Source organism: Nuphar pumila, chromosome 1, assembly GCF_984573655.1.
Source record: "Nuphar pumila chromosome 1, dmNupPumi1.hap1.1, whole genome shotgun sequence".
NCBI classification, from domain to species: domain Eukaryota; kingdom Viridiplantae; phylum Streptophyta; class Magnoliopsida; order Nymphaeales; family Nymphaeaceae; genus Nuphar; species Nuphar pumila.
Window position 1 is genome coordinate 15,017,845 of NC_143249.1, and position 27,711 is coordinate 15,045,555.

General features: G+C 39.7%; 1 protein-coding gene across 2 annotated transcripts in view; it reads right to left on the reverse strand.

Moving 5' to 3' along the window:
- Positions 1-27,711, reverse strand: part of BIG (auxin transport protein (BIG)) — a 39,240-nt gene that overhangs the window by 2,272 nt on the left and 9,257 nt on the right. For both annotated transcript variants that reach the window (XM_090018417.1, XM_090018386.1), the window contains exons 3-12: positions 26,954-27,119; positions 20,747-26,814; positions 20,026-20,643; positions 19,767-19,947; positions 18,233-18,467; positions 13,530-18,101; positions 13,134-13,356; positions 12,489-12,893; positions 7,837-7,980; positions 218-1,243 (exon numbers count right to left, since the gene is read on the reverse strand). In XM_090018417.1, the coding sequence (XP_089874543.1) occupies positions 218-1,243; positions 7,837-7,980; positions 12,489-12,893; positions 13,134-13,356; positions 13,530-18,101; positions 18,233-18,467; positions 19,767-19,947; positions 20,026-20,643; positions 20,747-26,814; positions 26,954-27,119 (13,638 nt within the window). The remainder of the gene's footprint in view (positions 1-217; positions 1,244-7,836; positions 7,981-12,488; positions 12,894-13,133; positions 13,357-13,529; positions 18,102-18,232; positions 18,468-19,766; positions 19,948-20,025; positions 20,644-20,746; positions 26,815-26,953; positions 27,120-27,711) is intronic.

Sequence of the window (27,711 nt, forward strand, 5' to 3'; positions counted from 1 at the left end):
TGAATGATTCATGCCATATGAAAAAAAGAAGCCAGAGAAGTTCCATCACCATTGTGGTGAATAAGAAAAAACTAGTTTTCCCCTTGCCTCATGTCACATCAGAATATTATCTAACATCAAAAAATATTTTCATGGTGTTTGTAGAAAATTCCACAGAACATGACCAAGCCTTATAGGTAAAACAAGCAATGAAATCTGAAACTATAATGTCATTTACCTGCAACAACTCTTCCCTCTTCTGCAGAGCACGTCGCCGCATCTCATCCCGGGTTGCATGCCGCAATCTGTGCACCTTCTCCCCAAGAAACCCATCCCCTATACCCTCCTTGTCTGACAAAGTGTCTAGAAGGTTCTCTGCCCTTGCCCCAATTTCATTCTCTCCAGAGACTCCCTCCAAAGCATGCAACAAAGGTAAAATCCCCTCCTCATCTATGCATTGCTGTGTACCAAAGTGTCCCCTTGACAAGCCCCTAAGCATTGATAGGATGAGGGGAACCGAGGGCTGTTTCAATCCATTTGTCCATTCTGAGCTCGACTTGAAGCCAGCTTGACCCGCAACAGCAAAAATATCCTTCAAATGCCTGACAGCAAGTCTTGTGATTCCCTTCTCAAGAATCATATCTTTGAGTCTCTCTCCACAAGAACTGGTTTTCAGTGATTCTGAAACCCTCACAAAATTCTCCAGTGCCAGCCTCTGCTCAGCAGCAGTTCGAGCCAAGCCCTCATTCTTAGGATCATCTTGATGCAATTTCTGAAGCCTATCAACTTCCCCCCAGTCTTGCAAGTAAGGATCAAAGTGCAGGATAAGGGCTTCCATCGCTGCCTGCTCTCCATATGTCAAGTAAGGTAAAATCCTAGCTACCATCTCATTGTTGTGTTGCTGCTTAACAGACTTTTTCAAACCTGATGGATGGGATAGTCTCTCTAAAAACATGAGAACAATTTTCTTGGCCTGCTCACCAGCCCCAGCTTCTTCATTTGTACTTCTGAGCACACTCTGAGTGATGCCAATGTCACTCTCATTTGCTTCCATTGTTAAGCTCTCAACAATTAGAAGGATACCTTCAGCAGGCTCCATGGCATCCACAGAGAAGGCACGTCTAGCTGTATCAAGTAGCAGCCCCAGGGCACCTAACCGCAACAATGCACGCCTATTCTCTCGTATCTTGCAGCAATACATCAGGAGATTAAGGACTGAGCCTATTTCTTCCTTGTTGGACTTCAACTCATCATCCCTTAGCCTCTGCAGATATAGACCCCTTATATGAGTTTCAAAAACCTTGAGCTAGATTATTAGGGTAACAACAATTTTAAGATCATGGCAACAAAATAACAAAATAAAAGGTGTGCGAATGAAAGTTTTAGTTGATTAAAATTCGAAGTAAAAAACGTGCTTCATTAGCATTATGAGGTTTAAAGCATAACAAAAAAATCTCTATTTTTTTGCTATAAGTGTTATAATGCTGTTTTAGGGTAACCTCTAGTCACCCTTGTATATTGCTTCTCCTTGCTTTTAAGTTTTAACATAAGCTTCCCTCTGTGTGTGTGTGTGTGAGAGAGAGAGAGAGAGGGAGAGAGGCGCTAAATGCAAAAAGTGGAGGCTCTTTATCCACTTGCTCTTTAGGCATAATAAAATATAACGAATGTGTGGAGTAGTGGACTCTTAGTTCCATATATTCCATCTTTACAGGTACATAATGAGTCAATCCATTCAGAATGAGGTACCAAACACCCACATATTATAGTTGCACGCATTTAACCTTTGCATGTATTTAACAAATTCATAGAGACCAAAAATCCCTACAACTGAGAATATGAAAGAAGAAAGATTTTAGGTGCTTCCCTCTTTTCTGTTAATAAACTTCACATAAACTTCCTTCCATAGCCCTGAATTAGGAAAGGGCACTCTCACGGCCACGAGTGGATCATTGATGAGTTGTTTCAATAAACAAATCCCCACTTGCATTTTTGAAAAAAAAAATTCTTCTGGAGGATTCATTATGATTTAATCCAACATATCAGTGACAAAGAACAAACCAAAATTGAGGGATACCAAAGATAGTCTAAGCAGCACATAACAAAAAGTAGCTCTATATACACGGCAACTCTACATAGGGGGCACCTCACTGTTTTCTCCCTCTTTTTATTTTATTTTTTTTGGAGAACCCTCTTTTTGTTTATAAACTTCACATAAACTTTGCAAAGAACCAATCATAAAAGGTTGCAAACCATATTTGGCCAAAACAAGTGTAAGCAACACATAATAATAGCCCCATGCAGACTAAATGTCCAGAAGAGAGATGTCTATGTTCTTCATTTTTCAACTGATGGCCATGCTTGGAACTGGCAATAAAAACATATATACTGCACCGATTTCAAGCCTGGTAATAGTTGAACTTGGTTGCAAAAGTAAGAGCCAGGAGGTCAATGGTTCAGCAGGAGGCCCTATAGTTCAAGGTCACAACATGATGGGATCTATGGTTCAAATAGACCTGATCTGACAAAGCCTACCAAGTCTCTGTCATGATCACCATATTCATTGAGGTCGAAGTGTAATATCTCACAATTTCTACCTCTATTTTAAATTTAATAAATATAATTTTTATTTAAATAATTATATTTTTGATGTCTGACATTAAAACAATATATAATACATATATATTAATAAATAGTGGCTTACATTAAAGTGGATCCTGATACAGATCTTGGACCTGTTGACAAGATTCATGATACATTTATGATATGGATCTTGGACCCGTTGCCAAGATTCATAATCCATTTATGCTAAGGTAAATTATTTTTATTTTTAGAACTAAAATTCTATTAGTGATAAGATAATTATATATATAAGAGAGCCTTGGTTTAGAAAGACTTCTATTTCCTTTGGAAACAGAAGACTTTCTATTTCAAGATAAGATGGGATGTCCCCTCTAGGGAGTCCCTCTTGTTTTATAAAACCTCATATGAGCCCTCTCTCTCAATACCGATTTTTGAGAGAGAGAGAGGGCTGAACAGAAAAAAAAAGAAAAGGTGCAGAATAGAGAGAGACAGAGAGAGATCCTTCTACAATGTCTCATCCTTCCATTATCGAATCTGCAGCAAGGTACGGGATTCTCTTAGTCCAGCTTGGTGGGATCTAGTATAGATCGATTCAAGCATGGGTTTAGAGTTAAAATAAAGTCTGGTTTACTCTGTATTTACACGTTTCTGGGCAGATTGCAGATTGAATTAAAATCTGTATTTTTTCGTAAAACCAGTTTTGGAATCTAAGTTTTTTATTGAATTTAGATTGAATACAAATTCTGTATTTTGGATATTTTAGACTATTGTTCATTAGATGTTTTAGATATGTTAACTACTGTTCATTGATGTTTGATGTTAAGATCTGTGGTAATCAGGAAATCTTGATAAGTTGGATTCCAAAACGGGGTCAAACTCATATATGCATGCATTGGAGTGTCCTTGTGTTGCTGATGTTCTTGAACTAATTTCAAAATTTTTTGAAAACTGGCATTTGGGCTAGATTTATGTGAAAGTATTAATGCTTGGGGAGTTTTTTGAAGCTTGATTTGTGTGTTAGATTGGAATTAATCTTGGGTCAATCTTGATTGAATGTACAAGGGCATCTCAATACCTTGTTATAGTTCTCAAGTATTAGACCAAGATTACTTGTTCTTGGAGTGTGGATTGATTTTTCTTGTAAAAGATCGTTGTTATTCTTGTTGTTTGGAGTATTCTTGTGTGAAAAAGTAGTGGCAGTCTAGTGGGTGAGATTGAGATAAGTTTGGGCTCATGAAGACCAAATTCATGATCTTGGGAAGGTGTTGTTCAGACCAAACTAACCCTGACAAGACTGAAAATTTGGTTAACTTTGAAAGCTCAGATCTCCTAAACCCCGGCTCATTTAAGCCTGAAAATTTTTCTGTAGATCCCTCCGCGTGTCCACTAAACATTGTCCAAATTTCAGAAATTTTGCTAACCTGAATTCTGAGATAAAAAAAATTAGGTACCAAAATCTGTTTTACTTGACTGTCACCAACCGCACCTAGCCTGTTTTGACCCATTCACTTAAGTGTAGTCAAAACCCAACCTAAACCCACTCAATCAACCTTAAATTTGGACCCCACACCCCCAAGACACCTAATTCACTGTAATATCTGAAAACTTTATTTTCCAGATTCAAGGAAAAAGAGAATCGGTACAGTTATGAACTAAAATTTTGACTGAAAGAAAATCTGTCAAGAACCCAGTTTTTCTGGACGGTTTTCAGTGTTGAACAGGGACGGATTTCTGATATTAAAACTCGCGTATGCGAGCGGGGCAGGTGCCGAATCATGCCGGACAGCGGATAAGTGTGTGTGTGTATATATATATATATATATATATATATATATATATATATATATATATATATATATATATATATATATTATTGACAGTGAGTTTGGGTAGTTTTGTCTCAATTCGGCTGAAAGTATAAAAAAATTGTTATTTGATTTTTAACCTGATTGGTTTAATCCAAGATTACCGGAAGCGCCATAGGGCATGGGGAAACGCATTTCAGAAGCGCAAAATGTGGTGCTTCCGAAATGTGTTGGGAAGAGAAAAAAAATTGAGAAGCGCGCTTCCCATTTAGGGGAAGCTCGTTTCCCCTTCTTTTATCATTTTTTTTTGTGTTCATTTTTATTTCTTATTTCTCTTTTCTCTTTTTTCGCTTCCTATGTTTGCTTCCTAGGTCGCTTCGAGACGATTCTTTGTTCGTTTCTAAGTCGTTATGCGACTCCTGCTTCCTAAAATTTTGGAAGTGCCTCGCTCCCCGCTCCCGCTTTCCCAACTGACAACTTTGAAACTTATATATATATATATATATTTTTTTTTTTTTACATTAAGCATCCACTTTAAGAGTGTTAAAATCGTTGAATTTGATATGTACATGAATTAAAAATCTGATTTGAAGATTTGTTTGAAAAACTGAAATTTGTCTTATGCTATCCAAAAATCTGATTGTTTTTTAAGCTGTGAAATCTGATTGGTTATGGATATTTAAATTGAATCCGAACTTAATAAAGTTTGCATTCATTCCCTAGTCATGAATATGCTTTGGTGTCATGCAATGTTATTAAAAACGCGCCTCAAGGTGCAAAAAGCGTGCCTCGCCTCAAGGCAAGGGCCTTTGTGCCTTGAGGCGCAGGCTTGAAGCGTAAATGCATAGAGGCGTACGCCTCATAGGCCTTGAGGCGTACGCCTCGAGGCGAGGCGCGCCTCACGGTGAGGCGCGCATGCCTCGTGATTATGGTCAAATGAGGGTCAAAGCCCTCATTTGACCATAATTAAATTCTTGCCCACGAACCTAACAAGGGTCGGGGGCCCTAATGTCTCGCAGCCCCTCTCTTTCTCGTCTCTCACAATCTCTCCCTCTCTCTCTTTCTCACAGCCCCTCTCCTTCTCTCTCACAGTCTCTTGCAGTCCCTCTCTAGCGTCTCTCCCTTATCGGCCTCCTCCTTCTCGTCGGAAGCCGCTGTGACGCCGAAAGCAACTGTGACGCCGGAAGCTGCTGCGACACCGAAATCAGCTGCGACGCCGGAAGCAGCCATACCCCAGGTAACCCGACCCCCTTCATTATTTTTCCTTTGTGTTTGCCTCCCTCTCTTGAATCTTTGTAGCAGGCAGGGGCATGACCCCTGTCGTGCGACTTATTCCGGCAGGCCCGACCCCCTTCGTAGACCTTGAGACCAAGGTTGGGAAGTTGGATGTACCAATGTTTATAGAGAAGAGCAGTGGGTAAACGAACCAAACTGAAAGCCTTGTTCGGGCTCGGTTCGATTACAGCCTAGCTGAACATGAGCTTGCACAAGCTCGAGTTAGCCAAAACTGAGTTGACTCGTTAAGCAGAAATAGGTTTTTTTTTACAAGAAGCCACAACAAAAATGAACCAGTGACCTCATTGTTTTTATCATAAGGCCACATAGATGGGATTGTGAAGGCACCCCCTAAGCATACCACGTCCGAAGAAGTTTGCGAAGGAATTTATGATACATGTATTGACATTTTGCTATAAACAGAGTCATTTCTGCACAAATTTCTTGTATTCTATCGGTAAGGATCAAAAGAGTCAATATAAAGGGGCTATATTGGTCCATTGTATCATATTCTCAAGAAGCATGGTTGACCCTTTAAGTGCTTGAAACTACTAACTTTGGGAATATAGCAAGTTTCTCTCTTGCCTTTTTTCTTCCTCAATTTCTTTTTGCACTGAGATGGTATCCCAGCCTGATTTGTCAAGGAGGATTGATATGACTGAATTGGGTTTGATGGAAGGTTGCTATTTAAGATTTCAGTCAAGACCTGCTGACACCAGCCTTGGGATTCACGTCTAACCAGCAGCCTCCAGGTTTGAGTTGGCTATCATTTGTACTTGGTAGAACTTGATTTTAGAGGAATTTAGAATCAAGTTTTTGCTTGTTTGGATCCATAATGGCTCAGACACAAATTTTCCTATATTTTTTTGGTGTTGCTTAACAGGTTCTGTCCAGATTGGGAAATTCTTGGATATCAGTCAACTTTTTGAGGTTGACTGTATGAGAAAGAGAGAGAGGAGTAATCATGTATCAGTTTCCTCAACATAGCTCTAGAGAGTTTTTCAGAGATTACAACACCAATACTAATCAAATTGTGAATCAAGTTCCATGAACAAAAACTATTGGAGAATCAGGTATCATGATGTATGGTAACTGAATATTCCAAACAAGATTGAATCAGACGGTTTACAATACAACCCTATTTACAGTTGCATAACGTTCTACTGAGTACTGATTCCCCAGAACAGAAAATGATTGATAAAGGAGAGAATGAATGCTTCTGAACCTCAAGAGATGAATAAAGGGACAAGCACAAAATCAATCAAAATAACATTTCATCTTAATTTATCCACTGCAAGCAGCAGGGAACGATCCAATCATTTATTGAATAACCACCAAAAACACTTGGCATATTGTTGGAAGGTCCTCAACAGAAAGATCTAAAATGGTTGTATCTGTAATGAAATACCCAATGCACAAGTACAAGCCTCTTATGGGCAATAACAATACACATGACCAAGGGCTACTTATGGGTCTAAATACAAAACTCAATCACAAATGCCTCTTATGCGCAAGAACAACAAATAAAAAATATAGGAATTTATTGGATAATTGCTTGAGAACAAGAATACAACAAAAAGGGGATTACTCCCCTTTATATAGAGAAGAGAGGTCATACACAGCTCTTGGGAACCGCCCCAACAGCTATATTTATAGCTGTTGGGGAAGTCCCAAGAGCTCTGATGGCTAAGGACCATTATGTCCTTACTCCTTAGCTAGAAATAAAAAGACAAAAACAGAAAATCAAAAAGGAAAAAAGTAAAAATACTAAAGTGTCCCCTAATGGGCACAGCCTATTACACAAAGTGAAGTGACAACAATACCCCTAATGGGTATTACCTACTACAAGCACAAGAAAAATATATAAACATATTTATATGTATAGATATGCATATACAACCATATTATACACCTATATGTGTACAATTTAACAGTATCCATAACCACTTTGTAACATATACAGCCAAAAGCAATTGAAGAATTGCAAAAGCAAGCTTACAGGAGAGTTGAAGAATTGCAAAAGCAAGCTCACTGGAGATATTTCTGCTAACAAACAAGATACTTTTGATAGGTTACTTATGATCCCCCCACCCCCAAAAGAAAGATGATAAGTGCCACAGTTTTAAAAGAAGATCAAGATGCCAGGGTGTAGCAAAACGTGCTTTTCACTAACAATGACAACGCAAGCCCCTCATACCTGGATCATGCTCAATATTATTTCCAATCCACCAAATTCTCGAACAGCTCCAGCTATAGCAAACTCAACCTCAGGATCTTGAGACTCCTCCCTCTCCTCCTCCAATTCTTTGATCATGGGCTCTGTTGCCTCACCATCTAATCCCTGAAATGTAAAGAACATTAGCACATTGCCACAGATTGTCTGCAGTAATAGCAATAAGACCAACTAGAACTACATGAGTATCTCAACAATCATAACCAATAAAATAACCTAAGTGAAAATATAGAACGTTTCTTCATAAAGATGGAATATAAAAAGAGAGCACAAAACTGATGTCACATAAGTATACATTGTACAAGCACAGAACTGCTAATCATTCATATATGCTAACAAGAAAAGTTCTTATCACAAAAACATATCGGTGGCTGCATACAGAGAATATGAAACACAGGAAAAAACAACATACGACCAGAATGAGGTAATAAAAAGGTAACTTGATAGTTAAAGTGTTAAGCCCCAAGGATTACTCGACGATGAAAAAGAAATGCACCAGATCCAAGACATCTACCTGAATTTAAGAAGAAAAAAATAGAGATTTATAGATGAGAGAGAGAGAAGTAAAGACAACAGTGTAGCAACCATGGTCTGTTGGACTAGGCTGACCAAAATAGTGGAAAGGATAGCATATTGAGTTGGACATATTTTTGGAAGGCATTAGTTTTCATTCAAGTAGCACTAGGAAAATCAGCTTTTGCAACAATCCTTGGTTGCACGAATGCTTACTTTTGGAAACCTTTTGACAGTACAACATATGCCAGAAAATAAATAAATGAATAGACAGGGATTCCAGTTCTATTAATTAGAGTACACATTGACTATAAGCCTGTGGTAGGTCACACTCTGAAGAAGTCTTAAAGATAACACAGACACGCAAAAATGGTCGGCGTACTCATATCGACACACGGGCGGGTACCGGACATAGTGTGGGTACACTATGGGTCGGGTCCTGAACTGCTTCGGGTCGGGTCCAACCCAGACCCGAGTTTTCTTTAAGTTTTACCTTGGTCAAACCAAGGTCAAAGGGATGGGGCCATTTTGGTCTCACCCCAACTCGATACATCCTCTCTCTCTCTCTCTCTCTCTCTCTCTCTCTCTCTCTCTCTCTCTCTCTCTCTCTCTCTCTCTCTCTCTCTCTTCCCCCTTCTCCCTCCCTTCTCTCTTCCTCTGGTCTCGACTTCCCCCTTCTGTCTCTCGACTTTCTCCTCTCTTTTGCTCTCGTCTTTCTCCCCTCTCTTGACTTCCCTCCGCTCTCTCTTTTGTTCCCCTTTTCCCTCTCATCCCCCCCCCCCCCCCTCTCTGGTTTTCCAGAGAGAGAGGGAAGAAGAAGAAATGAGAGAGAGGGGGAAGAAGAAGAAACGAGAGAGGAGGAAGAGGAAGAAAGTGGTAGAGGGAGAGAGGAGGGGGGGGGGGGGTTGCATGGACTCTCTCTCTCTCTCTCTCTCTCTCTCTCTCTCTCTCTTCCTCTGGTCTCGACTTCCCCCTTCTGTCCCTCGACTTTCTCCTCTCTCTTGCTCTCGTCTTTCTCCCCTCTCTTGACTTCCCTCCGCTCTCTCTTTTGTTCCCCTTTTCCCTCTCATCCCCCCCCCCCCCCCCCCCTCTCTGGTTTTCCAGAGAGAGAGGGAAGAAGAAGAAATGAGAGAGAGGGGGAAGAAGAAGAAACGAGAGAGGAGGAAGAGGAAGAAAGTGGTAGAGGGAGAGAGGAAGGGGGGGGGTGCATGGATTCTCCTTCCTCTTCTTCTTCTGATCTTCTGTCAGTGCTGGAGTGAGAGAGAGGGAGAGAAAGATGGGTTCTTTTTCTCTCTCTTTATATATATATATATATATATATATATATATATATATATATATATATATATATATATATATATATATAGTTGTCTCCGTACCCGCAATATTTGAAATCACCATGTCATACCCTACGTACATGCACCCATACCCGTGCCCATGTAACAGGGATTGGGATTCCATAATGGAGAATCTAGAAGACCATGAACATCAGCCACATGGAAGATAAGATTTGTCTGTGTCAGGAGTAGGAAAGGGTACTTTCCAGCAAAACCAAGCCAGCAACCTTTTCATTTTGCAATGGCACCGGTTGAGGTTATGAAACATCCCAAGCAAAAGCTCTTGCTTAATTGTAAGATTACCACAAGTTGACCACCATAGATAAACCCCAAGCACAAAGGAGACACTTGGAAGGTCAATGTCTATCTAGCAAGGAAATGGCACTACACATTTATGCTCAATGAACATTCTCTGGGAAAATTTTCCAAGTTCACATGGCCAGGAGAAGCCTCCATTATGGGCTTAGTTATGCAGTACATGAGAAATGCTTAAATGGTGAGTGGACCAGTCAAAAGGAAAGGAGCAACCAAATATTCAAGGATGGAGAACAACCTTATCTATCAACTAATGTTCATTCATTTATTGCAATTTATATTTTCCATGCATCTACTAGACACCTCGCCAATACTGCTCTTCTTCCTAAGAGATTTTCATGTTGTCTTGGGGGGAAAAAATATCAGATCCTCCAACAAGAATCAAATAAAATTGGTAAGTTAATTTTGGCAAATCAGAAGGATTTAACAAGCATGCTTTTGAATTGAAATGTCTTCCAAAAATGTTAAATTTTTGAAAAATGTTAATTTTTTGAAAATTGAAGAGAGAAAGATTGAATCTAATAGAATTAACAAACAGGAAAAAAAATAAATGTATATTGCTGCATTATAGACATGAAATATAAAATTTCTGAACATCTGTACATAGATAAAGGACAATGAATTTGTAGTATACAGGTATCGAGTACAGTAAAATTTCTTAAAAATATTACTTGTGTTTCTATGAAATTCTTATAAATACTTTAAAACAATGTTTTATATACATATATAGTCATTAGAATATGTAAACTGGAAATATGTGAACTGGAGTATGAAACGAGATTTTCATGGGTTTTTTTATATTTTTCTTAAATTTCATCGTAACAATGTGATCTAGATGCTTGGTTTTATATAAAGACTCTTGGATCAACCAATTACTATGCATAAGGATAATTTAAGTGTTGAAAATCAACAGCTCAGAATTTTCATAAATATTCAAGCATCCAAAATTTGCATTTTTTTTCTTCGAAAAAACATGATCACACCGAATGCATCTGCAAGGTTGGATTTGCAAAAAAAAGTGTCGGAAACGCCTCACTCAGGTTCACATATTTTCTAGTTAACATATTCTAGTGACACTATATATATATATATGAAGCATATCACAACACTTGTGAAAATGTTTCCAACTGAAATAAATTTTCCCCAATTACTTGGGTTTCTGAGACAAACATTTTCTTCTATTTATCAATAATCCAATCGTTATGTATTTGTCTACTTTAGTTAAATTTCTTTCCTCAAGGAGTTTTGATCTCTTCTCATGAAAAATGATTATTTTGAAGCACTCCTATGCTAAGAAACTGTCTCAATTGTAAGCAACCAGTATAAATATTCATGACCATGTTCACAGCTAATAAGCCTAACTTCAGCTGTATGGCCTATCACCTGTAATTATGTGCATATATGAAGGTTCCCCTTGAACCTTGTCACTGCGATCCACCTTTACAAAAAAATCGCACATGGCCATATCCATACTTCATCTAATTTTGATGTAAATATCGCTGTGTTTATGCATGCTTGCCTGTGTTAACATGGAAATAAGAGAAAATGAAGAATATAAAAACTTAAATTACATAAGCTATGGCTTTCAGAATACTGCAAGGTTCTGTAATGTTCTGTAGTTACGGGCAGTTCACCTTCCATGTAACACGGACCCTTCTAACAGGGCACCGCACCCGCGTCGCACCCATGTGGGTGCGACACTTGGACACGGATTCCTTTGTGTCAGGTGGTTAACCACACTGAGGTCCATTTCTGACCAAAAGTAGATTCAGTTAACCCTAACCAAGTCCAGTTGTATCTAATATGCACACACACATACGCGTAGTGTTAATTTAAAACTGTTAAATATTATATATATATACCCTCCCTGCATCCCCGTACCCAAGTTTTTTTAAAGTGCCGCATTGCCGCCTCTGCACTCGTATCCGCACCCGCACCTATGTGGCATAGTTCACTGTCATACTAAATTTTACCCTTTTACTGTTCCATAAACAGTGCAGAACACGGGAAGTTACCGTGCATGTCTAATGGCTCAAGCTCAACCACTAACAATAACAATCACTAGATCGGTTTTTACTTCCAAAATCTTCATGAAGGACCTGCAAAATATAAACTGTACTTGCCTTCCAAAACACACACAGAGAAGAGACTGGAAATTATGCAGTCTATTTGAAGTGCTATTACAAGATTCCACACTATACCACTCCCAACAATTTCAAAAGAAAATAGAAAATTTTCTTCTTAGTGCTCAATCATCATAATCAAACAGTGACCAGAACAAACAACTTCCTGTGACAAACAAAAGCATCATAATGCAAGTTCACATTATTTAACAAAGGATAGACAAAGGAAGTGGTGCATAAGGGTAAATGAGAATAACTCATGCATGGAGCCAAAAATAATCTCAATGTTCTAACAATATAAAAACATCCTACAAACTGCAATACAAACCTGAAGTCTGTATGTCACTGTCATAGGTGGGCAATCCCTGACAGGAGTAAAACTACCAGCTGAGATTAGACTACTGTTTGACACACTGTTCAAAGATTGGTTATGTGACTTTTTCCACACTTGCTCATAAACCTGAGCAATGCTGAGATCAAGAGAAATGATATTGCCTGCTACAAGTAACTCCATACCATAATCATCTTCCAAGAGGCCTAGCAAATCCAACTGATGGCAAATTTTATTCTTGACATCACGCATCAAGGGACCAATCTCAGTACTAGAGTAAGGATTCTTTGTCATTGATCCCCTGATAAACTCTTCCTGAGTATGTGCCTTATTCAAAATCAATAGATATACAGGTTCTGGTTTTGAAGGGCATATCATGTTGCACAGTTGTTCTAAAATAAACTGCAACCAAGAGAAAACTTGTATTAGAAGAGACCCAATGGTCAATAGAACAATCATCTTCTCAAAACCAAGAAAGTGCTTCCTGCAAAGTGACAATGAATTATAGCCTGCAGTCAAGATCTAAGAAGTCAAATCAGAAATGCCACATAAAAGGCATCTTCTCTCATCAGACTCAAAGCATCATATAGGAGATTCTATACAGCATAATTCGCTATGCCACAAGAAAACAAATAAACATACCAAAGAAGTCCGCCCTTTCCTCTCTTCCCCATGGTTCTGTAAACCTGAAATGCAGGCCCGTATAAAATGTTTCTTGTTTTCGCTGCTTTCAAGTAAAAGACTATCCAAGAGGTCTTTCAACAGCCGATTGCAATCACTGATTAACTTTGTCTTTTGTATGATAAGACCTCGGATAACAAGAAGAGCTTCAAGCACTTGAGACAACAGGTCATCACGCATGAATCTAATAGGAAAAGTGGCCAATTGTAAGATACTAAAGATAAAAACTACAAACACAAGGACACTTTTTTTTTCTAGAAGACAACAAGGGACAGTCCACTTTGTTTTGGATCAACAAATACAAGCAGAAAGAAAAAGAGAATAAGGGTGAAAGAAAATATAGCAAAAAAATGATACCTGACTCTAATATTTGGAACTTCTAAAAATTTGCTGAGAAGCTCAATCAGCTTATGAAGAATGAACCCTTGAGATATGTCAATATGGAGGCTCCTCTCCTGCAATTCAATGTTGGCCACCTCTTGTGTAATCAGCCTGCAAATTGTAGATAGAAATCCTTTCACAGTCAAAAATAAACGTGCATCATCTGAATCAACCATCTTGAACAGCAGCTCAAAGTAATCTGCAGCACTTTCCCCAGCAGACAGCGTTGCAGGTAGAAGAACCATGAGTAGGTTCAATAGCCTAAACTGCCTAGATGAATTCTGAGAACAAAGTAGACCAATTAAAGTACACATTTCAGATCTGATAGACTGCGAACATGCACTCAAAACCAGCTCTGAAACCCATGATCCAATTTCAAATGTTGACAAATCATACTTAGCAGCCCCTTTACAGGCACGCCATTTCCATCTAAGGCCATATTTAAGAGCTACAAAATCAGGCCTTAAGGAGTCCCTTCGGGACCTATGTGTCACAACCTTCATAGTCTGTGAGACTTTATACTGCCTGCGAACAAAATCCAGATAAGAAGCACCCTTCTCCCACTCAAAGTAGCTTAGTAATTGCATGTCCTGGCCTTTTCTAGAGCTATCCCAATGCTTCTCTGATGACAGAGACTGAGACTTCACCCCACTCACAGCAGCACCCAAACTAGATAAATTTCCACAATTTTCATCCTTTAAGTGTATAGCTGATGAAGATTTTCCTGTCCCTTGATCTTTGTCAGCAGGTTCTCTCTTTGGTGGGGTACATGCCTGAGAAATGATCCTCAAACAAGGAAGAATTATATGCTCAGAAATTGCAGGATGCCGAGCCCCCAACTTAATTGAAGAGAACAACAACTGAAACGCAACACGCAATCTGGCCTCCCAAAACTCATCTGAAATAGAGCATGTCTCAGAAAGTAACAGCAACTCCTCCCGAGTGACCACAGCAATATCCAATGACCGATGGTGCTCAAGGCAATACATGACTTTTTTCTTTATTAAACTGTTCAATTCTGTCACTGCATTTATATCACCTTCAGAAAATGCACAAAGAACCACTCTTGCCTGAACACGAGATGCTTTAGGGCCTTGATGAATGTTATTCTCAAACAATTCAGACAAAATGCCAGCTGAAACAAGCTGCTTCTTGCAATGTGGGTGCTTTGAGAAAACTTGTAGAAGCTCCAAGCATTGAGTAACAAACGTGGTAGCGCAACCATAACAGTGATTTGGTGACCTGGGGACTGAAGATTGTGACGACACTGTAGAATTGCCTGTCTGTCTTTGATGCAGGTATGCCATCAAAACCGTACGAAGCCCATGAAGTGTCTGGACACTTTTACTCACAGAATCAAATGCTGCTTTGCATTTCTCACCATACAGGACTCCCAGAAGGGCAATTTTGCGATTTATCTTACAAGAGCCAGGCAAAGAAACCATCATCTGCTGGACAGAGTCCTTCTGCTGAGAATCCATGTCATTCTCACCAATGCTTGAGACAACTTTAAGCAATGGTTTTTTTAAACCTAGAAGTTGTTGATATCTTCTATGAGCATTTTCTGATTCTGATTCAATAGCTGCCAGTCCCTTCTTCATATCCTCATCATTCTCCATGTTGTCAAATGTGAAACTTGGCTTTGCCATAAAATTAAACTCAAATCGACCATATTTGCTATAACCACACTCATTGCAAAGGAAAGAATCCAAATTCTCATAATTGATATTCCGACACTGTCTGCACTGATATGCATTCTCATGACAATTGCTACATATACCATGCTTGTCAGTCACATTGCGACTGCAACGAGGACACTGCAATGATTCAAGTGATGACGCTTGAAGGTTTTCGTAAAATGAATCAAGTTCAATCATGAAATTGCAAGCAGTAATTGGAATTGGAAACTCCACTTTCAACTCGGTTTGGTTGAAAGCAAGATGGCAACTCTTTGCACGCTTCCACAAGGACCAGTTGTTCTTCAGTTCTGACAAGTCAGCCACGGGTCTATTGTTGTAATACAAGTTCAAAACCTTTACTGATTTTGACTTACGAGCATCATGGACATTCATGGTCACAGTTTGAATTGTATAGCTACCAGTGCATTTCACTATTATGCGGTTATCAGTAAATTTAGTCTCAGATTTTAGTGTCTCTAGCTTCATCCTGCTATAGGGAACTTCAGGACAGCTGCAAGCTACACATGGTTCACTTTCTAAATAGTAACCATCAAACTCTACCAAACCACTGAGAGTGTTATATATGCGAGAATTTGGATGGTTTGCCAAAAGTTCATTTTGAGATTTAAGTGTATCAAAGATGCCCTTTATCACATTGGTGGTCAAGCATGAATTTATAAGCTCAGTCTCTTGATTTTTTGAACTACTATCAAATGCACCCCTTCCAAGAAGTGAATTCAGGAGTTCTACGTACTCAACAATGTTTTGGCCATACATGGGCAGCCAATTCACTTTCTGCAAAAGTTCCTTCAGCATGGCCTCCTTGAAAGAAAGTTTTCCATGATGCCAGATACCAGAAAGAACACACTTTGCTTCAAGTCGAACAGCGGTTGAATTCCATTCCAATAGGAAAGAATCAATGAAGCACCTCAGGAGCTTACCATCCTCCTCAGAGAAAATTTGAACAGCAAACTCCATGTCCAAGTAAGTTTTATCAGAACCAGATTCAGTCCCATCATCACCTTTTTTCTTCTTCTTGGAATCTGATGACTGTGTCCCAGCAGCTTTGTTAGAACTTGTTCCAGCATCTGCCTCATTTTTCTGATGGGAGTGATCCGTATCCTTTCCAGAGTAAAATGCCAAACTCAGAAGTTTAAGAGTCTGAATCACAGACTCTTCACCAAAACTGAAAACCCCATTCAACAAAAACGGCAGCACATCAGCGTGCCTAGAACAATACTTTTGCCAATTTCGAGGCCTAGCATTAGCTACTTCACATACAACAGACAAACACTTGACTAGTTTGACACTCCTCTCATATGGAACAGGATTATGGAATCCACCCGACTTATTCACAAGTTTGTAAAGCTTCTTAGTTTCACTTGAAAGCTGCCAAGCATCTCGGACATTGTAATAATGAGTTTTACTCCCACATAAATGCAAGAAGAGCCTCCTGGCATATCTGCGAACAAATGTTGTATGGGGATTATTGATATAATTGCAAAGAACATCTTGATATCCATCCAACCTTAAATCCTTATTGACAGATAACTTGTACACCTTCTCCTTTTCCGTGGACTTGTCAAGCTTTTCTGGCCGAACCAAACTGTACACAAGACGAAATGTATTCTCCAGTAACAGTCTATGGTAATCCATAAAAAGATCTGCACGGTAAGCTTTGGCATATGAATCTGAAAAGAATGGAGAAATGTTACCAGCTGGCAACTCTCTGCGAATGGTCAGTAATGCACCACATCCAGTGCCAGTGTTTACGCCATGTGAAGATTCAAAACTAGCAGGTGGAGATTTAAAAATATGCACTAATTGTTGTAAAATGTCCATCAGATAATTGATGAAAGTCTGCTGACGTAAAGCACTGCAGGCACGGAGAAGTTGTGATACAAACTCATTTTTCTCATGCTCGTCACTGGGAGACAAAGAACCACCAGTGGAAGGTGGTAACTGAGCAGAACCTTTCTCTTGTGAGACCGTGGTCCCAGATTTTGACACTGAACCATCACTTCCAGGCTGATGCCAATTTCGCAGCATTAGAGTGAAGAACATGAACACCAGGATGGCAACTTCCCCAAAAGAACTCCTGGTTTTAGCGGAAATGGTCCGATTCAGATTCATCTCATCCAGAAACCATCTGACAAATTTTTCCAAGTCTAAATTTTCAGGTTTTGAGCTATCCATGAAAGGGCCTCCAACAGCAGAAGACAATCTGTAAAATAGTTGCATGATAGGGATGGCCTGGATGCCAGAGGTAGTCTCCATCCAACCTTTGAGTTGTTCAACCAGCTCACGAAGCAGCAAGGAGTTCACAGCCCGCTTCGTGGCTGAGATGGTAACTATTCTCTGCTCATTTACTGAAGCAGAGAAGTCTGTTGTTTCATTTGGTTCCAAGACATGAATTGCCGGAGGAGAACTATGAAGGCCAGAACCATTAGCAACTTGTGCCAAGCTTGTATCACTCAACTCGTCCATTGAGAAATGAATTTCATTCCCATCCCCAATGACTGAATCAACTTCAATAGGTATTGCTGACATAGGATGATCTCTTGTATGTGGATGAGGAAGCCTATCAGCATCCATGACTTCATAACAAGCCTCACATAAATCAAAATCCGGGCAAACGTTACAATGCCAACGACGTCTGAGTATAGGAACAGTTGAGCAACCATCACAACAGTACTGAACAGATGATGCAGTAGAATCTTCTTCAATCATAACCTGGTTGTTCCCACTGGTCACAGTGGTCATCTCAGAAGACAGAGATGTTGATGTAGCATGCTCTGTAACATCATCTGTTGCCAACATAGTTTGCTTCGGAAATGGAACTTGGAGCAATCTTGATGATATAGCCAAGCTATAACAGAAAAGTCAGAAATGAGTTAGCAATGAGTTAGCACAACCATATGCAACAACCCAAGGACATATGTCAAAGGATGGAGGGGAAGGGGGAGGAAGAAAAAGAGAATCCACATCTAAAATGATAACCTGCTGGAAGTTCGCACAGCTTCGTAAGGAGCAAAAAGTAGCTTTCTAAGCATTGCAACAGCTGGAGCAACAGATTGTCCAGAAACACTGCTTCCATGTAACGTTAAGCATTCAGCATAACTATATATCAGCTCCACAGATGGAATGACAATATTGTTGATTGTCCGAGTGTCAGGCTGCTCTGAATCTAAAATTCCCCAGAGGACTTCCATTAGTCCATCCACTACACCAGAGCCTACAGAAAGATGGCAAAGTCAGTGCTACAGCATCATGCAACACACACACACACACACACACAATGTGATACTTCATTGGCATAGTAAACCTGCGTCAGACACACCCACAACCATGTCCTTAAGCTCATCTATGAATCCCTTCCTAAACACACTGCCATACTTTATGGGCATAGTAACCTTGCGTCTGACACAGCTATAACAATGACCTTAACCTCATTTATGTATCCCTTCCTGAACTAGACCCTTTTTTCTTATCTTTTAAAATTTGCCATAGATTGTATATATTTTAATTTTAAATCTAAATAAATTATTAAAGTTGACTAGTCGTAATGGCTTAAAATTGTTGTCGAAGAATAAACTTTTTCCAAAGGATAAGAACCGACTTTTGAAATGACATTCATGTTGTATTCATTTTGATTGTGAATTTAAAACACAAACAATGCACACACATACACATATGACCATGTCCCCAGGCCCAAATTTTACAACCACATTTCATACCAAGCATGTTCTTGTTATATCTCATACCCATGACTACATCCAAATGAACATACCACATACATTGGCCTCTTGATCTCTATTAATGAGCACTTCTTGAGCTTAAGCTCCATATTTCATTCAACACAGCTATAACAATGACCTTAACCTCATTTATGTATCCCTTCCTGAACTAGACCCTTTTTTCTTATCTTTTAAAATTTGCCATAGATTGTATATATTTTAATTTTAAATCTAAATAAATTATTAAAGTTGACTAGTCGTAATGGCTTAAAATTGTTGTCGAAGAATAAACTTTTTCCAAAGGATAAGAACCGACTTTTGAAATGACATTCATGTTGTATTCATTTTGATTGTGAATTTAAAACACAAACAATGCACACACATACACATATGACCATGTCCCCAGGCCCAAAATTTACAACCACATTTTCATACCAAGCATGTTCTTGTTATATCTCATACCCATGACTACATCCAAATGAACATACCACATACATTGGCCTCTTGATCTCTATTAATGAGCACTTCTTGAGCTTAAACTCCATATTTCATTCAACAAAAACCATCTTTTATGCTTGGATGATATATGCACTCCAAATGCAAGAACAGATAGCATAAATAATTGTCTCTGCATAGTAACAGAATGCACTCCTCTGCACTTTCCCCATGCCCCTAATGAAGCCTCTAACAAAAGCCAGGGGTACATAGCTCATGCTCTTTGGCTAAAAGATAATGGCTAAAATGGTACCATGAGATGCATAATGGCTAAAATAAAGGCAACAAGAATCAAATGGTACCATGAGTTTCAAGAAAAGCAGCCATGTTCAACCTCCGGTGCAATACAATCTTTGAAACCGCTCGCATCTGAGCAGTGAACTCTCGAATTACCCATCCAGCTGTTGCACCACCTACTCCTATTCTTGAAGCAAGAATAGGAGAAGCATTCACAACACCAAGGAGGCGCATAGTGTCCTTCACCTAGAGAGAAGAAACATATATGCCCATCAGCTGAAAGTGGTATTTACAGAAGTATAAAATGATGAAGAATATCCATACTTGGTAATATATCTCCCTTTTAGGGAAAAGCGTCTGAAGTACAAAGCAAGCAGCTGACTGTAACAATTGCTCCCTGTCGCTTTCAAAGATTGTTTCTAAAAGCTTCCTGCACTTGAATTTACTTGGTTCCAGCTTCATACCTTCAATCTCAGAACTTGGCCGCACATTGCATAATGAGTAATAGCCAGATAAGAGCTTAAGTCCATCTGCAATGACTTGTTCTTGGATTGAAGTAGCTTGCAATGACTGGGATTTCTTTCCAGTTCCTGCCGCTCCAGAACTTGCAGCAAGAGCATGTGCCTCCATATTAAGCACAGCATCCATTTTCTCCTTCCAACCAAATTCATCCTTAGCTCGACCATACACTTCCAAGGAGTCTATTCGAGACAATGTTGTTCCATTAAAGGTTGGACCAATGGAGATTGTAAATTCTTCATCAGCAAGAAGTGATTCAGCTGTTGTGAAGGGAATGTCATACCATGACCGCAGACCTTCTTCAAGTTTTATAACCCTCTGGAAAATAGAAAACTCAGAAGGGATATGGCTGGTTGATGAATTTCCCACATGTACACGGAGACCAACCATAACAACATCAGAATTTGAATTTGTAACAGTTACCTGTTCAAGACAAACAACAAAGTATCAACAGAACAATCAGGAGAGAGAGAGAGAGAGAGATTTCATTAGCATAAATTAGAATGAAGCTCAGGCATAATCTTACTTTAAATCCTGATGGGCTGGGACTCTCTAGAAACCCATCATCAGATGCCAGGTTTTGCTTAGTGCCTTCAGAGTCACTATTCTGAATCGCATCGCCACTCAACTTTACATCTTGAGTAATGCAAATTGTTTTCTCAAAGAAGTCAAGAGGAAACTCAGGATTTAAACCAGCATAAGTTATGGTGAGAATGCAAGATCCTAATTTTTTGGCTTGATCAGAGAGCACATTTGATCCAACATCAACCCCCATGGCAGCTAACGAGTAGACCTGCAGGCTTCCATCATCATGCAAGGAAATACAGTGGGCCCTATCCTTTGATAAAGGTTTGTAAGCTGTGATACCAACCAGTGAAAATGCTGATCCTGCAGTATGTCGCAAATTTTGTGCTAATAACTCATGAGGACCTACAGATATGGCAAGAACAGCATTTGGCTTAAGACCAGAGAAGCAAACAAAAACACCACTTCCATCGAGTAACTCCTTCCAATGGTGCAACCCAGCAGGCCTCAATTTATCATCTTGTTCATCTTCGCAAATAGCAGAGATCTCAGTCAGAGCTGTCACATTAGCATCCAGGCGTCCAATCAATGAAGTGCCATCTTGATAGGACAAAAAGAGCAATCTGTAGGCAGATGAGAAATACAAAGACATGCCTTTTGAATCCCTCTCGTTAACCTGGATGGTTTCTGTCAGAATTCTTGCTCCAACATCAACTTCCACTGAAAGCTGTAACCTAAACAAGCTTCCACGTTCTGATAGAACAAGAAGAAACATTCTCCCTTTAGGTGCTACAATAAGTGTCGCATCAGCAATCAGATCATCCTGCAAAGTGAAGTAATGTGTAGGACTAATGTTATCCTTAGATAAGTCATAGATCTTGACAAAGTTATTGGTGGCCACCATAAGCTGAACTTGCGAACCAGGAACCCACTCGATACGCCGGATATAGGCTCCTTGTAGAGCAAGCTCAACTGGAAGACGATCAGTCACATCACCACGAGGATTCAAGGTAAGGACCTGACAGTCTTCATAACCAGCTACTGCAAGGTAATTTTCCACGGCAGGATTAAACATGAGATGAACTATTTCAAAGCGAACAGTATTCTTTGAAAGTGGCTTAACATTAGCCTTATCCATTGTTACAGAAGCAACAGTTGGCTGTCCAATTAATTGGTCCACATCAAATATAGCAACCTTGTCTCCTTCCCCAGCAGCAAGTCTGCCTCTAGCACTAACAGTCAGCAGTGATTTGATCAAAGAACCACAAGAAAGATGTGACTTGAGTTCTCTAGCATTAGAATAGTCTGTCTTTATCTTTAGGTCCAGTGATCCACTTTTGTATGCCTTCTTCAACTGCAGAGGCTCTGCATTGTAGGACAGCACCTTATCTTCACCCAATATCACTTTCTGGTCTTTTGAGAGATTGGCCTCTCTTCTGTTGGTTACTGTAGGTATTAGTTTTTGACATATTTCAAGGACTTGACCTTCAATATCAAGCTCTGCTAGCAAGCATTTGAGACCCTCCTGGTCCTCCTTTGATATAGACAATTTGAAAACATTCTCAAAGTCCACATATTCATCCTCCTCGAAATCTGAATCGTTCTCTGGAGGTTGATCTCCATCTGGAAACGGAAGGAAGGTGTTGAAATTACCAGTACTCCTTGGTGGTGGGCAGCTACTTCCACTAAACTTCCGAGGCTTCAGGCATTGACAACTGCTACCCCTAACACCCCCAGCTCCACAATCACAGAAAAAGCGGCTTGAACGGGAATAGACAACACGATGACCTCTGTGGCAGACCTTGGCGCAAACAGAGCAGCAGCCTTTGGACACAGTTAAGTCACATGTATAACAGAAGTACCAGTGCTGTTCCATAAAGTTGCTCCCACTAGATGTGAAGGTACACACTTTTGATGCCAGTGCCCTTTCACTGTTATTATCATCATCATCATCCTTCTCCACACTTGCCAACTCTCCATCAGATGTACCATCATCCTCGTCTTCATCTACAGAAGTTGCATCACAATCAATTGCAGAACCAGTTTCCTGGTTTACTGGAGGAGCCAGCAACTCTGAACTCTTCCTTGACACATTGCTAATTTGCCTAGAGATAGCAGAGCCAGATCCAGAGCTGTTATGTGGCCATTGTTTCCCTGAAGCCTTATCCAAACAAGTCTTACTGGCCCCAGAAGCACTAAAGACAGATCCAAGGAATCCAAATAAAAATCTCAAGCCCGGAAACAAACTCTCATTATGTGAAAGCCTTTCCATTAATAACAAAGTCTTTCTCAGAAGTTGCTTCAATCCTGATCCCCCATTAGAGAGCTGCACTATCAAATTAAAATAGGACTTGGCTGTATGGATATCATACAGAATAAATGCACTATCCAGTGAAACAAGCATAGCATCAATAAGTTTACCATGAAGTTCTCTTGTTTGGACATCAGATGATGGGGAAACAAGGTTGACTAGGAAATTCATAGTCACTTCTCTAAGTGAAGAACTTCCCTTGGAAGGTGCCTCTCCCCCTGAAGCTTCTACGGTGCTGCCTAACATCCTCTTTTCTATCCATTTGGAGAGAGACAATAATTCCATTTGCATGAACTTTTCTTGTAGTTTCACTTTGAGCCCAGGAAACAGTCGGCCACCTAAAAGATCAATAAACAATTGAAAAACCTTCATGTTAACCGGTTCATCAATACAAATATCCAACGCATCCATCAGAACCAATGGGTTACCATGCTGACCACAATAAAGCTCACTGGCATTCTGGCCCAGGTCATTATTTACACCCATGTACAATTTGAAAAGGTCAACATCTTTCCTCAGGCGCTCCATGGTATCAACTGTACTTGTAATTAGAGTATCATAAATGCTAGCATCCATTTCCTCCTTGGAATTGACCTCCTTCAAGAGGCCCTCCAAATGCTTTAATAGGAAAAGGTCGCTATAGTCCGATGTCTGCTGACATGGGCAGATATACCTGCATATGGATTCACAGTTTTCATGTATGCGCCCAAAAATCTTGTCAGTTTTCACAGCCATCATGGTAGCAAGATGAATACTTGATAAATCTACTTTGTGCGCATCTGCTATTGAATCTTTGATCTTTAGAAGACCATCCAGTGTCAATATTATTGACTCTACAGAAAGAACACATGAAACAAGAACCCCACTTGAAACCATGGTATTTGATGGGAAACCATACAGCAAGCATCTGAGAAGCATTCGATTTGCATTTTCCAAATTCTCATTTGAATTAAGATCAAGAAGCTTTGACAGGAGACTGTAGAAAGAATCCAGAATGACGGGGCTAGCTCCAATCTTGTTCAGAAGCCCACTCTCTATATGCTTATCAAGACCTGAGTGTTTAAGAAGAAGAGGCAAAAATCTGTCCCTAACACCTCCCTTAATATCAAGTGAACAAATAAATGATTCTTGGAGAGCCTGAATGTTACCATTCAACAATGAGGAAAGCAACTTGAACAACAAACCAACTTGGCCAGACTTAATTACATTGACAATTAAGCTTTCAGCAAGAGACAGGATTTGATCTTCCCCGCTCCAGCCTGTCCAAGACGGTTTCACCCCAGAGATCCCCTTTTTGATGGCAACTTTCCAGATGCCAGCCTGAAGCAAGGAAAAGACAAGTGATGCCCACGCTCCATTCCTCAAAAAATCCCATCCCTGCACCTGCATTTTAGATGTCTCAAGTGCAGCATGCAGCTGTTGGAGCACGTCAAAGATGAAATCTGAAAGCTTATGCTCGCCAACATTGCCAATAGTACCACTAAGAAGCAAATGACTGAAAAGAATAAAATGACCAGTATCTTCTATACTTAGCCTCTGCAAGAAAGAATCTGAAAGGAGGCCACTGGTAGAAGCAATACTAGCAATAGTGTCCCAACAAATAATAAAACAATACCTTTCAAGCACAAGGTCTTCCACTGCCTCAGCTTTATTACCCCTCCAGACATCCACAAACCGCGACATGCTAGTAAATAGCTCATCCACAGACAAACCTAAATTTTGTAAGGATTGGTCATCTCTGTGGACTGAAGTGGGAACAGGAACGGTGTCAATCAACTGACGATTGAGGATACCAAGGATAGAATGCTCTTTGGTTGATACACCCACGATATTCTGTACCACAACTGATGCCCATGACAGGAAATGATCATCACTGGCTTCAGAGATGGATGATCTTGACGACATTTCCGATAACTTCGCCCTTAAGTGCAGAAGCAGCCAAGACGGGAATTTTGATGAGTAAAAAATCATATGACGGAGCACTAGAACTAGTCTTGAAACTACTAAGGACCAAGATGATATTTGCTTGGCACTTAATTGTGCAGGTGGATCGTCTATCATTCTCATGCCAGCAAGCATAATATTTGCAAGTGCAACCTTTTCAGCCTCTGTTGACAAGTGGAAAGCCAATAGTAGAATTTCCACATGATACATGCAAGGCAAGCTTCCAGATATCTCCTTTAAACTAACGCCCTCATTGTATGCAAGCTTCACCTTATCAACAACAAACTTGACATATCCCTCGCAAATTTTTCTTCTTAAATGATAACCAGATGAATCTGCCCGGGAAATAAGTGCATGAGCTAACAGAGTAAGGGTGTAGTTATTGTAGACAAAAGTACCATTCTCAACCTTCAAGACTTGATCAATAAGGTGCTCATTCAAAGGACCAAGTAAATCATGATGAGTAAGAAGACTTTGCAATAAATCAAAGCATACCTCTCTAATCTTTTCAATCTGTTTCTGAAATGCTAAAAGTACTCCACCTTCAGAAATTCTCCCATCAGAAGGGCCAACTTCGCAACAGAGCATAGAAATTAATATGCTAACATGGTTCTCATTAAGCTTCAAACACGCATTTTTTGAAACAGCACACTGCCATTCAGACGAAAAGGTGAAATCTTTTAAAAAGTTTAGCACATCCACAACTGCCTGAAGGGCTAAACTGAAGGAGTTTGAAACACTACTAACTGCAACAGGAGGCTGGCTGTGTCCATCAGCCATTCCTACCTGTCGACTAGCTTCAGAGAAAAGGTCCCCAAATAATGCTTCATCTTCGGTGTTAGCTGCCGGATCCACATCTGAGGGACTAACATTCACAGAACAGGTTTGCTCCGACCTGTCAATTTTTGGTCTTGACTTCAAACCTTCTGAATACAGGTAACTGGCAAGATGCACCAAATTGTCAAGACAATTACCAGATACTGGAAACACCATTTCCAAACGTTCATCATGTGTATATGTTTCAAGCAGAAAGATATTCTTGGCATGAATATGACACGCAGGTGTACCATCCTTGGAATGTGAGGGACAATCAGGACCCATGTCAACATACTTCCTCAAAATGTGAACACTATGCATTGAACCCTTGAGCTGCCCAAGAAGCTTCAAAATATACATTGCTATCCTGGGACAATAAACAAATGGAGGCGTTTGGACAACACTAGCTTTGTCATACCTCCATTCCTTAGCTTCCAAAACATCAAACAATGAAGCAACAACACATGTTTGAATATTCTGAAATACATTACCATCTGAATATAGACCTTGTATAAATTGAAAAAATTCTTCCAAGAGCATCACTAAGAGATTTTCAATGCTATTCTCCAATGCAGGATGGTCAAAGTTAACAATCTCCAACGTTCCTTGAAACAAGCTAGGCAGTTCATTGGCAAAGCAAGCTACAGAGTGCAATAACTCCATGTCACATCCGACAAATGGGATTTCCTTTGCAAGGCTACTGAGTGATCTCAGAACTCTTACAATAAAAGACAATCTTGATACTGGCAAATCCTCAAATTGTTCTTCATTTAGCTGCCTCATTTTTAACAGCTGATTGCACACAACAAGCAGCCGGTGTATGTATCTAACATGAACAACTGCCCAGTGCTTCACAATATAAACCATGCTATCAGGATCCCAACACCTCTCGGATTCACTAGATTCAAATACTTGGGAGCCCAACTGAAAACTCTGGGAAGCTATAGTAGCTATAAATCTGTTGATAGGCCCTGCTTCCTTCAAGCAAGCAATCCCCTCTAACCAAACCCAAAAAAAAAAGTGAATAACAATCACTATAAACATGATAAACAGGAAACAAGAAAATAGCACTTCAAAGCCCACACACATCATGATCCTTGAGAGATGGCAAGGTCCAAGGAGAAAAAATCTTGATACCTTGTGGGCTACATTCAACATGCCTCATGGACTTTCCCTCGTTTGAGTTGGCCGGAACTAATGGCAACAAGTCCACAAGGCCATTCACAGCATCAAATGGTGATAGACCACAGTCCTTATCTGTACCATCAAATAATGAAATTTCTAGAGCTTGCAAAACAGTTTTCTGCAGAAGGACCAAAACAGCTACTGTCAAATTTGTGATAGGTACAATAATCTGTTAAAAATGTAAATGCATATGCATCCGTGTATATATATATATATATAATAGGTTAGTATCTAACTAGTAAATAGTCTAACTAGGTTAGTTTTTTAGTTTCTTGTCAGCCAAAAGGGGCATTGGAGAGACAGCCCAACGGCTCTATTCTCTCCCAACTTCTCTTTTGGGAGACCTTTGGCAGTGCATAAATAGGGGTGAAACTCCCTCTCATTTGTAAGTTTTTCTTCTATGGATTTACATCAATAAGAATATTATGTTCTCATCTCTTATTCTTGTGCCCTTTAGTGGGTGTTTGTGAGTGAACCCATCTGTGGTTCTTTGTGTGATCTTGTTGGTATTTTGGTGGAACTCTTTTGAGTGTCGACTTTTGGTGATTTAAGTGAATATCTACGGAGGAACTCATTTCTTTACATAATCTACAGCAGCTCATAATGATATTAAATAAGCAGACAGTCATTTATGAAAGTTAGAGTTTTAAAATTAAATCTGGACATCCAGTTGAATCTAATCCAATGGCCCACATGATGTCATAGATGCT